At 52.2% G+C, this 12,584-nt stretch overlaps 1 protein-coding gene across 1 annotated transcript; it reads right to left on the reverse strand.

Moving 5' to 3' along the window:
* Positions 1-7,531: 7,531 nt before the first annotated feature.
* On the reverse strand, positions 7,532-11,100 carry LOC107118260 (uncharacterized protein C11orf95 homolog). Its single transcript, XM_015420569.1, has 3 exons — positions 11,015-11,100; positions 9,623-9,682; positions 7,532-8,735 (listed from the first exon to the last, which is right to left on the reverse strand). The coding sequence occupies exons 2-3, from the start codon at positions 9,636-9,638 to the stop codon at positions 8,308-8,310; spliced, it is 444 nt and encodes a 147-aa protein (XP_015276055.1). The 5' UTR covers positions 9,639-9,682; positions 11,015-11,100; the 3' UTR covers positions 7,532-8,307.
* Positions 11,101-12,584: the final 1,484 nt, after the last annotated feature.

Genomic DNA, 12,584 nt, shown 5'->3' on the forward strand with positions numbered 1-12,584 from the left:
GCAGGAACACATTAGCATAATAGGCCACACCCAACAGCAGACACTCATTAGGATTGGCTGCATTAGGGGTGTGTGGTCTAACATGCAAAGAAGTTCCTGCTACAAAAAAAAGCCCTGGGTTTTGACAACAAGGTAAACAGAGTAAGAAGCAAAAGGTGGGTGTGGTTGGATGAGCACACTTCTGGTAACGTGGGCTGTGGCCTAATATGCCAGTGAGCTGTGTTGTCAGGGGTGTGGCCTAATATGCTAATGTGTTTCTGCTGTTGGGTGTGGCCTATTATGCTAATGAGTTCCTGCTGGGCTTTTTCTACAAAAAAAGCCCTGGTATACGGACGAGTCTTCCACTTTTAAGGCCATGGGGGTAGGAACTTTGGAACTCTTTTTTTTTTTGGAGGGGGTGCGGGATGGGAGTGAGGACCGATCTCCCTCCTCTCGGGTCTACTCTGGGTTCCCTGGAGCGAAGGACCTGAAGAATTCAGTTTGGGGGTGTGTGTCTTTCTAATTTATCTTGAGATGCAATATATTCGTATGTTTCGGGGGTTGGGTTTTCGCTGTTTTGTTCCTTGCCGCCTGGTGCTGGAAGGCCAAGGTGTCTGTGTACTTGTGTGTGTGTGTGTCATCGGTTGGCGGGTTCCCGTGTTTCTGTTAGTCTTCCGGCCAGTCCCAGTGTTCCCCCTGGTGGCACTTGAATCCATCACGAGCAATGACTTCTGGAAGGGCAGGTGTGGTGATTACGTATGGGACTGGGTGCATTGGCTGGGGGAGGGAATATATAGAAAGACCTCACCAAACACAAACATCTGAGCCCCCAAAGCTGTGAGAGAGCCCTGAAGAACTCCATCGGAAAAAGAAACATCCATTGATCCATGATTATCACATGCCCATTTTTTCCCCCCATTGTCAGACTTGGGCAGTTTTCCCATAAGTCCTCCAAACATTCCCCCCCCCCCAGAACCCCTCCAGCAAGTTGCAGCCTCAACTCTGAATCCCCGCAAGCCGGGTCGTGTGGCCCCTCTGTTCCCCTGCTCTGCCCCAAATCAGAATGTGCTTGCTGGTGTCAGTGTGACAACACACAACTGTGTAAACCAGTTGTGGTAAGCAGTGTTCCCTCTGAGCTGAGTGTGAGCTAGCTCACAGTTTCTTAGCCTCCGGCTCACACATTTTTGCCTTCGCTCAGGAAGGATGGATTCAGAGCAAACTGATTTATGCAGGAGCCAAATGGCTCGCTCACAGCTTTGATGCCAGGAGCTCACAAAGCAGAGTTCTTGCTCACAAGACTCCACAGCTTAGAGGGAGCATTGGTGGCAAGGTCACCTGATACACACCCTGATTAACCTGTGCCCCAAGGTTGCCAGCCTCCAGGTTGCGGCTGGAGATCTCCTGGGATCACAACTGATCTCCCGGTGGCAGAGATCAGTTCCTCCGGAGGAAGTGTCCACTTTAGAGGATGGATGGGGTGGCCGTTCTACCCTGCGGAGGCCCCTCCCTTTCCTTCCCCAGGCTCCGCCCCCCAAAACACCAGGTATTTCCCAACCTGGAGCTGGCAACCCTGAATGTGGAAAGACCGGTGTTATGAAATGCCACAAAGATGCATTTAAAAATATCCCCCCCCCCCCGGCCACTTGCTCCTGGTCTTCAAACTACCTGTTCTGAACAATTGAGCACGGGGGGTGGGGTGGGGGGAGAACCCTAAAATTAGAAAGTTCAGTTTCAAAAGTAGACGGTGGGGAAAAAACTGAAGGGCTGGATTTGTCCTGCTAACCCGGGTGCAAGGAGTAGTCCTTTCCCTTCTTCTTGCAGCGGGAAGGAAAGCACCACCATTAGCGGAACAGGGTTGCTAAGAAGAAATAAAACTTATGGCCTAGGTATGCACACAGCCCAGCAGAGGGAAATCTCCATGCTTGCCTTTCTGAAAGTGAGAGACGGGGAGGTTTCCATCATGCCCAGCCCTCCTTGCACAATAGACGCACAACAAAACAGTCGTAGCGATGGTTCCCGACTAGCGTTTCCGTGGGTGCCACTGCTTCCACTCACAAAATGTGGTTTTGTTGCCTCCCCCACATTCTGCGTGACAGCCCAATATGTCTCCCCCATCCTGTTCCGGAGGGGGGGTCCCGCTGTCCCTCAGAAATAGCATGTCAGGGCTATTTTGGGCTGCATGGGAGGGGGCAGCATGGAACTCAGAAGAGAAATTCAGAAAATCATAAGAGAAACTCTCTTAATTCCTCTTTACCCCTTTTCTCTCTGAAACCCAGCTTTCTGCCTTTCCCCCTGTTTTTAGGAATTTTGAGTCAGTTCCTAATCAACGGTTTTGATCCAAGAGAATTTCAAAGAGAAAAGGGGTAGGAAGGCAGATTTTTCAGAATTTCTCTCTGTCGGTCCTTAGAGGGAAGGCAGTGTCTTTCTAGACCCTCCTGTTGTCCTGGTTAGAGCACCACCCTGTGGTGTGTAACAAAACTGCTGCAAGGGCAGAAGTTACAAAAGGGTGCATTGGTTTCTCTTCAAAGAGAAATTTCTCCTTTAAAAGAGAATTAGTGTGATCAATTGCTATATTTTTAAAAAAAGGGAATTTGAGGGGGGGGATCCTCTCCCCATACACAGCACTCAAAACTATGCTGTGCAAGCAGAAGTCCTTGCACCCACTGAAATGCTAGTCGGGATCCAAGGTTTGGTGTGTCCTCACCTGTGCTGCCGCCCAGCCACCATTTCACCCAACCCCACCCCGCCCCACATCGGTGAGCATACAATGTATTCCCCCTACCTGAAAAAGATTTGTCCTTCAAATAACTGGAAGCCCCCCACCCCCCACATAACTGGGCCGGAAGCAGATGTGGTCAGAACCTCATCAGGGGTTTTCTTCCCCTTCCAGCTGTTTTTCTTTGGCTCTTGTCTTTGTTATTTATTGGGCCCGTGTGTTGGGCCTCCGCTGTAATTTATTAAACGTGATCTGTTTTGTAACAAGGTGGTTCTTCTGTCTTGGGGAATGGGGCAGACTCTGGGGAAATATGACAAAGGGGCCCAAAAAAAGTTGCTCGTGCACACACGGAGCGACAGAGGTGCCTCTGCTGAAGCAGCCTGGCAAATGAAACAGAGACATACCGGTTTCAGGAGTTTCTTATGCAACGAAGAAGAGGAGGAGGAGATTGGATTTATACCCCACCCCCATGCAAGTGAAACCCAAGGGAGTGTCAGAGCAGCTCACAATCTCCCTTCCCTTCCCCTCCCCACAACAGACACCCTGTGAGGTGGGTGGGGCTGAGAGAGCTCTGACAGAAACGGCTCTTTTTTCAAGAACAGCTCTTATCAAAACTACGGCTTGCCCAAGGTCATCCAGCCAGGTGCAAGTGGAGGAGTGGGGAATCAAACCCGGTTCTCCCAGATTAGAGCCCGCGCACTTAACCACTACACCAAACTGGCTTTTGGCATTGACTCTCAAAAGCTTATTACCCCCCAAAACCTTGTTGGTTTCTAAGGTGCTGCTGGACTGGAATCTAGACAAGAAAATGTCCCTGCAGACCCCTTCATAGCTGTGGAAGAAGAGGAAGATTTATACCCTGCCCTTCACTTGGGAGTCTCAGGGTGGCTTACAAACTCCTTCCCCTTCCCCTCCCCACAACAGATACCTTGTGAGGTAGGTGGGGCTGATAGAGCTCTCCCAAGAACTGTCCTTGAGAGAACAGCTCTGGCAGAACTATGGCTTGCCCGAGGTCATCCAGCAGCTGCGAGTGGAGGAGTGGGGAATCAAACCTGGTTCTCCCAGATCAGAGTCCATGTGCTTAACCACTACACCTGACTGGGGTGGGTAACTCTTTGCAGCTATATGGTCAGCAGGTACCTCTACACCTGCACTGGCAACCCTGCGGCGTTTTCCTCGATCACAAGGCAGAACAGACCGTTGCCATGTAAGAGCTCCGTACTCGGACTGGAGCCCCCGTGCAAGACCTTACGGAACATCAATTCAGTCCAGGATTTTTTAACTCCATCAAGGTCATTCCTATTACGGAAGCAGTGGCAGAAAAGGTACATTCATTACTGAACTTTTACGGGCTAGATCGCACGGTCTTCCGCCAAGGGCAATACTTCCCCACGGCACATGGAGCCCTCACCCAGGCTCCGGGCTTCCTGTCCTAGGGGAAAGTTTCATTCCTAGCAGAACAGATTCAGACGACACCAAGCGGAGCTCCCTGTATCTGGGGTGAAATTGTGAGCCGGGCTCAAAATTGTCCTGAGGTGAAGGGTGCCCCCTGCTGGCAGGCAGGCAGCAGTGGCTCCTAGCCTTTTGGGTATGGTGACCAATCCAGGGCCCAATCCCAAGGGGTTTTTTGGGTACCCTAGGCCAGTGTTTCCTAGCTTATGACTTGCACTTCATTCTCTCCTCTCACTTATCCACGCACTGAACAGCTCCTAGCAACACTCCAGCCTTTTTTCGCCCTTCTTCCAGCTACTACTGTCAAATTACTAGTTGCCAGACATATCCCCCCCCCATTGTTGAAAAAGGAGGTGGGAAAGCAAGAGTGTGAGAACTTGACGAGGAGAACAGGAAGAGAAAGAATGATGCAGAGTGCAGGACTCGTGGCCATTAGAGTGGGCTGGCCTGCGACCCACAGGTTGGGAACACACTGCAATAGAGGATAGAGAACGCTAATTCACAGGATTCCACACACACCCCAACTTGATCTGCTTCCTGATCTAAGTTCCAAGGCCAGGAGCACCTTAAAACCCAGAAAGATCACCAGGGTATGAGCTTTCGAGTTAAAGCTTCCTTCGTCAGATACAAGTAGGAATGAAGATCTCTGAGCTTTGTATCGAAGTTGGGCTCCTATTCGCAAACCAGTTGCTTTCACCTGGATACTGTCTAGTGCCGTACGTCCTTTTCTTGCTCCCTGGGCTCTGGGTCTGCCTCCCTCCACTTGACTGATACACCTGGCAGACACCCCATGTTACCGCATTTATTTTTTTGGTCCATCCCAATCCTCCTCCCCCCAGCCATTTGGGGAAAAAAGTCGATTCCTTTGAAATGTGATGTTGGAGGAGAGTTTTACGGATACCGTGCACCACCAAAAAGACAGGTCAGTGGGTTCTAGAGCAAATCAAGCCTGGGCTCTCCCTAAAAGCTAAAACAACCAAAGGGAGGCTATCGTGCTTTTGTCACACTATGAGAAAAGTCACTGGGAAAGCCAATAAGGCCCAGAAAAGTGGAAGACGGCAAGAAAAGAGAAAGAGCCAACGTAAGATGCTCCTGCAGAGTGCAGGGGGTTGGACTATTTTTATTTATTTCATTTGGTTTATATACCGCTCAGACCTGAAGGTCTCAGAGCGGTTTACAGATATGTTGCAAGTACAAGTTAATTCCCTAGACTATGGGCCACATATATATTACAGGGGGTGGGGGCTGCCTACCGGCACCCAGGTGGTGGGTTAGCTGTTCTCCAACTCTCTTCCTTCCGGCGGTCCACTGGGGTCGGCGTCCCATTCTTGCTGTCGAAGGCCAGTCTTCTCAGCTCCGCGATCTTCTGGCGCGCGGCCCGTAGCAGCCTCGGCCCAGCTATGTCCACATCCGGCTCCACCGCGCCTGTGCTATGTCACCGCGCGCTCTTCCCTAACTCCACCTCCACCTAGATGACGTGCAAGGTCCCTTCCAACTCTAACATTCTACGATTCTAAGATGGATTGACTCAGCCATCGAGAAAGCCAGGGCCCTCAGTTCTGCAAGACCCGAGCAAGGCTGTGAACAAAAGGGTGTTTTGGAGGACATTCATTCACAGGGCCACTGTAAGTCGGAGTGAATTGACGGCACTCAACACACAAGCACAGACACCCCCTTCCGTCTCCACGACAGCCCGAAATTCAACAGGCCATCCCACCCACCCCCATACCAGGGAGCACTTCTGCCGGATAAACGTCTGCCTGTCCAGTGGGAGACCGAGACAGGGGTTCTTCTCCAGCAGAGGGTTCCCACCAATGGAACGTGTGGGCAGGCAGAGGATTCCCGTAGGAGGAGCTTGAATTTCTCATCCCTCCCAGCCCAAAATGATGTTCCCCCAGAAGCAGCACTGGAGCAGAGGCATTTGGGCCACAGCTGGAGGTGAGAAAGTCGTGCTCCGCAGATGGAAATCCTCCTGTCTGTGCAAAAGAGGAAGAGATTGGATTTATACCCCACCCTTCACTACTCGAAAGAGTCTCAGAGCAGCTTACAAACTTCTTCCCCTTCCCCTCCCCACAACAGACACCCTGTGAGGTAGGTGGGGCTCAGAGAGCTCTGACAGAAACTGCTCTTTCAAGGACAGCTCTGACAGAACTATGGCTTGCCCAAGGTCATCCAGCAGCTGCATGTGGAGAAGTGGAGAATCAAACCCGGTTCTCTCCGATTAGAGTCCACGCACTTAACCACGACACCAGACTGGCTCTCAAAAGCTCCACCCATTATGCACACGTGCATTCAAAGGCAGGCTGGCCCACCTCCTCCAGAACTCATCCCCTTCTCAGCAGCGGTCCCTCTAGTCCACCATCTTGCTACACAGAGTGGCCAGCCAGTTCCTCTGGCAGGCCAACGACAGGGCATAGAGGATGAGGCTCCCCCCCCCCAGTGTTGCATCCCTGGCAGTGATATTTAGAAGTGGACTGCCTCCGAACATGGCAGCCCCCTTTCATCACCAGAGCTAGTAGCCACTAATAGACATCTCCCTCCATAACACCTAGCACTTATCAACAGAGGAATAACGTCCAGATTGCAAGACGTGATAGTCCCGCTGTACACTGCATTGGTCAAGCCACACCTGGAGTAGTGTGTGTAGTTCTGGAGACCTCACTTCAAAAAGGATGTGGACAGAACGGAGCGGGTGCGGAGGAGGGCTATGAGGATGATCGGGGGCCTGGAGACCGAGGCCCTGCGAGGAAAGGCGGAGGGACTCGGGAATGCTCAGTCTGGAGAAGAGAGGGCTGAGGGGGGACAGGATGGCTCTCTTGAAGTGTTTGAAGGGCTGCCACTCAGAGGAGGGGAGCTGTTCCTGTTGGCCGCAGAGGGTAGGACTCGCAAGAATGGCTTGAAATTAAGGGCGGGAAGGTACCGGCTGGATATTAGGAAAAGCTTTTTTACAGAGTTGTGCAACAGTGGAATCAGCCGCCTAGGGAGGTGGTGAGCTCCCCCTCACTTTAAGCAGCGGTTGGACAAATATTTGTCAGGGATGCTCTAGGCGGATCCTGCATTGAGCAGGGGGTTGGACTAGATGGCCTGCGTGGCCCCTTCCAACTCTGGGATTCTATTATTCTAACCTCGAAGTTGCCCCGTGTGTCCTCAGCAGACGGGGGCTTTCCAAGCCCATTAAGCATCCCTGCGGAAACCTCTGGCCAACGGAAGAGTGAAACTACTGATCTCACTCCCCCCCCCCCACAAAGCACCCAGAAAAAGCTGCAGGGCCTCTGTGCGGGGGCCAGAGCTTGAAAGGGGGGAAAGAAACAACTGCGGCTAAGAAACAAACGCTACGATATATCATAAAAAATAATTTATTGTCCCTTAGTACAAGTGGTCCCTGTGAAACAGTCTACAAAAGAAAAGGTCACAGTCGGGCACGAGACAGGGTGCCCAGTCACAGCTACAAATTGATGCGCGGCGCTAGCTCTGGGGTCAGGGGAATGTTGGGGGCGGGCGGGAGGCAAACTGGGAGAGAGATTATTGCGAATGCAAGAGGCTGGTTATTGCTTGATGCAGGAAATGGGGAACCACTGGCTGGCCCCCCTGCTGCGCGTTTGCGGAACCGACTGGTTACAATTGTCGGTTCGAAAGGCCACTCCTAACCGGCGCTGCCCCCTCCTCCCCCCGATTTCTTCGTGGGGAGACACAGAAGCACAGTTTCCCAGGGTCAGAGCGAGAAGGGGGTTGCGGTGCGGTCCGAAGAATTCATCCGAGGTTTTAAATTCGCCTCCATGCGGGTGACGAGGGCAGCTCCGGCTTCTCTGCTCTGTGGGACTTGCCCTGCCTGCTGGACTCGAGGAGGGCAGGAGCAGAAAGAGGGGGAGATCGGCGGGTGAGAAGATAGGGGGTAGGGGAAACCACTACTGCTGCCCCATCTTACAATTTTGCAACGATTGAGACAGGGAGAGAGAGAGAGAGAGAGACAGAACGGATCTGGAAACCTACATACAGGTAATCCGACAACTGCACAGACACCCCAAAGGGTTACAGGCCCAGTTCGACAATGGATGCCGTCGCCTTCTCCTCCAGCCTCAGACTGCGCTATGCAGGATAGATCATTCATTTTCCCCACAATCCCAGAGGCCAGCGGGTTAGGAAAGAGTCCAGTCGGCCCTTCATTTCTGCAGGGGCGGAGTGGGGGAGTGTCCCCGGGACTCCCAGACCTCCCGGATGGTGCGGCGGACCTCGCGGGGCAAGTGGAGGGTCTCGGCGTGGCACTGGAGGATGTGCTGCTTGACGGTGGCCAGGCACACTTGGCGCAAGGCGTTCTCACAGACCATGCACACCAGCTGGCCGGTGACGGTGTCGAAGTCCATGAGGAAGCGGGCCCGCCAGGAGGGGTCAAAGCTCTTGGCCGGGGGCGAGGGGTCTCCCGCCTTGACCTCCAGGGCTCTCCGCTGTCCCGCTTTGGCACCACAGTCTTTGACGTTGCCGCGGGCATAGGAGCTGCCGAGTGGATGGGAGGCGTTGGACTGAGTCAAACCTAGGCGGTGGGGAGAGTCTGTGGAATGGAGCCGCAGCAAAGAGACGGAGCAGTCCCGATCTGGCAAGAAGGGAGGGAGGCGGGGAACAATGTAGTCACACACACACAAAAAAAAAACACCCACAATCCCTTGGGGCAGAGATCCAAGGTCAAGGCTTCAAGCAAACGAACCGGTTTTAAAAACGTATATCTGAATGGCTTGAAATGGCATTTCTCCACATAAACTTCTTAAAAGGAAGTCCACGTGGTGTGGTTAAAAGGATCAAACCAGGATCCGGGAGACGTGGGTTCAAACCCTCACACTGCCATGAAGCTCATCGGGTGACCTTTGACCCAGTCACATTCTCAGCATCATCTATCTCACAGGGTTGTTGGGAGGAAATAGGGGATGGTATGGGCCACTCTGGGAGAAAGGAAGGGACACAAACGCACTAGACAGATTCTAAATTTCCCCCTTAAAAAGGGTGGCCGACAGTGTTCCCTCTAAGCTGAGTTAGTGTGAGCTAGCTCACTGTTTTTTAGCCTCCAGCTCACACGTTTTTGTCTTCGCTCAGGAAGGATGGGCTCCAGAGCAAATTAATTTCTGCAGCAGCCAGATCGCTCGCTCACAACTTTTATGCTGGTAGCTCGCAAAGTAGAATTTTTGCTCACAAGACTCCACAGCTTAGAGGGAGCACTGGTCTACAACGGGTACTAAATTATTTCTCTAGAATTATGAGGACCAGTACCTTTTTTAAAAGGGTTTTTTTCAGAAGCTGGTGTGCTGAAATTCAGAAAATACACATTTGTTCTTTGGACCAGGCAGTAGCTGCTTCTGCGGGGACCTTCCAACTTAAAACGTAGTTGCCAGTGAATGGCAGCTGTAAGCCTTCCTTGAAAGGCAAGAAAAATGGCCCCCCTCCCACTTCTACAACATTCCCGTTCTGATGAGAGAGTCAGCAACTTACAAGGCTTATCCCCCATTCTCTTCTTGGCGGCTGGCTTCGTTCCCGAGTCCCGGGGTGGTTCTGAAATGAGAATGGATCGCAGGCTCGTCCCTCTGCAGTGCTATCCGGCGGCCCCGGCCACATCCCTCCCACGCATCCGCCCCCAAATTCCACAGCAAGCGTCCAGCTGAAAACCTGCAACGTGATCTCCCAAGGTAACAAAGGAGGGGAACGAGGAGGAGGCGGCCTAAGGCGGCTGAACGGACTGTACCGCTTCAGCCCGTGGGTGACGGAGCCCAACTCTGAACGCATTTTGTTTTTGCGAAAATAGAAAAAACAAAACAAACACAACGAGCAACAGAAGAAGAGAGCCCAGATGGCGCAGACCTGTAGTCCAACTAGTCCAGTATTCCGTTTCAAATAGAGGCCGGCCAGTAGCCCTGGATGGCCAACCAACAGGGCACGGAAGCCGAGGCCTTCCACTGATGCAGTCCCCCACCTCTGCAATTCACAAGGGCGCTGTATACAGAGGTTCCTTTTACTCATCGTCAGTGTTCCCTCTAAGCTGAGTTAGTGTGAGCTAGCTCACAGTTTTTTAGCCTCCAGCTCACAGATTTTTGTCTTCGCTCAGGAAGGGATGGCTCCGGAGCAAACTACTTTATGCAGCAGCCAAATCCCTTGCTCACAACGTCAATGCCGGTAGCTCACAAAGTAGAATTTTTGCTCACAAAACCCCGCAGCTTAGAGGGAACATTGCTCATCATGGCTAGTTGCTGAGGAAGGACCTCTTCTCCACGAACCTGTCTATCCCCCTTTTAAATCGGTCTATGCTTGTGGCCATCACTCCCGTGAATTCTACCATTTAGTTTACTTGTTATGTAAATATGTATTTCTTTCCTCTCTCTCCCTCTCTCTTTTTTGGTATTTTTTAATGCATGTGCATGTGTGCTTGAGAGAAAGAAAGTGTGTGGGCGCACCTGGAAGTCAGGGCGACCTCCTGGGGTGCCTGGAGGATATTCAGAGGAGGTGTCTGAATAAAGCCTGCCCCCACCTCCCGCCTCTGGTATTCCAAGGAGGTCTCCCATCCAAGTACTTGTCAGGGCTATCCAGGTCAGGGTGAAGTACGTATTTCTTTTGCCCATCCTGAATCTATTGCCGATTGTTTTCATTGGGTGCCTCCACAATCTAACCCAGCCTGCTCCATGCTGTGTACAGGTTTTCTACTTGTGGGCAGATCCCTGATGGGGTAGCATCTGTTACCCACTCCCCCCCACACACAGATACACGTAGGCTAGGCCTGAACTGACAACCTTGAGGGGTCTGCTCGCAAGTACAGTTCAGTCCGCTAGATGTTACTGGTCCCCGTTTTGTTTTCTTAAACGACAACAGCAAAATACGCCACAGCGACTCCACCTGGCTGGGTCCGGCAGTACAGCTTCAAGGCAAAGCCAGCGGGGAAGCTTCCGTCAGTGAAGATCCGAATTTCGGCGGGCGCTGAACCGGGGACTCTTTTCTTCAGCTTTTTAGCATCATGTGTGGTCTCTTTAAGTTTTTCATCTAGTGCACAAGGGGCCGCCGGATCGGTACCCACTCTGGGCTCCAGAGTAACCCTCTAGAATTCAGCACCAGCTCCTCTCATGCATCATTCTGCAACTAGAAGTCACAGAAATCATCAGGATAGGAGCAAGCTATTGGAATACAATAGGAAAGACAGGGAGAGAAGAAGAAGAGGGAAAGACTGGATTTATACCCCGCCCTTCACTCGGAGTCTCAAGCAGTTTACAATCTCCTTTCCCTTCCCCTCCCCACAAGAGACCCCCTGTGAGGTAGGTGGGGCTGAGAGAGCTCTTTCGAGGACTGCTCCCGAGAGAACAGCTCTGAGACAACTTGTGACTGACCCAAGGTCACACCAGCAGCCACATGTGGAGGAGTGGGGAATCAAACCCAGTTCTCCCAGATTAGAGTCCGCGCTCCTAACCACTACACCAGACTGGCTCTTGAGGAACAACTCCCTACTCCCCTGGGCTCCCCCCCTGCAGCAGAAGCAGCCGAAGAGCGACTCCCCCCCCCCTCTGGTGGCATCCACCACCCTGTCTAAATGGGCCCAGCCCCAGAGAGACTATCCTAGACCCGCCTTGTTCTTCAAGACAGCATCCAGACAGAAGCACATAAGCGAGGCAAACGCACTGAGCAAGACGGACGGAGGAAGACTCTAGTTCCGGCTAACAAAATATTTTGGGAACTCGAGCAGGACATGATGGTTGTTTCTGGAAATCCAGGGAAATTGAAGCAATGAGAGGGGGGGGTTAGAAGACAAACATATAGCTGGGAATAGCCTCACGGCACGCGAGGGCTAGAAGCTACAACAACAGCTTCTGGAATCCTTCTCTCTGCTTCCATTGCAATAAATAGATATTAATCTTACTCGTTGGACTCTGGCTGTGCGTTTCCCAGTTGGCCCCGGGATCACACGGGCACAGATTTGTGCATCGCAAGGGAACGGGGTAGTTATTTGGACTCTCTGCTAGATACTGCTCAGATGTATTTCTAGACCTTGAGGGCTAGCAACTTGCAGGGTTTGCAGGATTGTGACTCCTCCACCCCACCATCGCTCTTGTAAGAACCTGGGGAGCCTTCTCATTTTTCTAAAGCCACGATTTGAGACCTGATTGGGCCAAGAAGGCAGGGGAGCACTGGTGTCTGTCGTTCTGTTCCACGGGAGTCCATGAGCGCCTGCTGCGTTTCCAGTTTATGAAAGCAAGCAGGCCCATTACAGATCTTCGTAACATTCAAAGCACAGCGAAACAGTGCTAAGCAATCCTGAACGGGCCACCTGGCTTAAGAACACAAGGCCCTGCGAGATCAGCTAAGAAATCCAGCGAAGAACAGCACTGGGGTGGGGTGGGGCCGTGGTTCAGCAGCAGAGCATGCAGAAGGTCCCAGGTTCAATCCCTGGCACCTCCGGTTGAAAGGACCGGACAGC

The sequence above is a fragment of the Gekko japonicus genome, unplaced genomic scaffold (genome assembly GCF_001447785.1).
Source record: "Gekko japonicus isolate JY-2015 unplaced genomic scaffold, Gekko_japonicus_V1.1 scaffold713, whole genome shotgun sequence".
NCBI lineage: Eukaryota > Metazoa > Chordata > Lepidosauria > Squamata > Gekkonidae > Gekko > Gekko japonicus.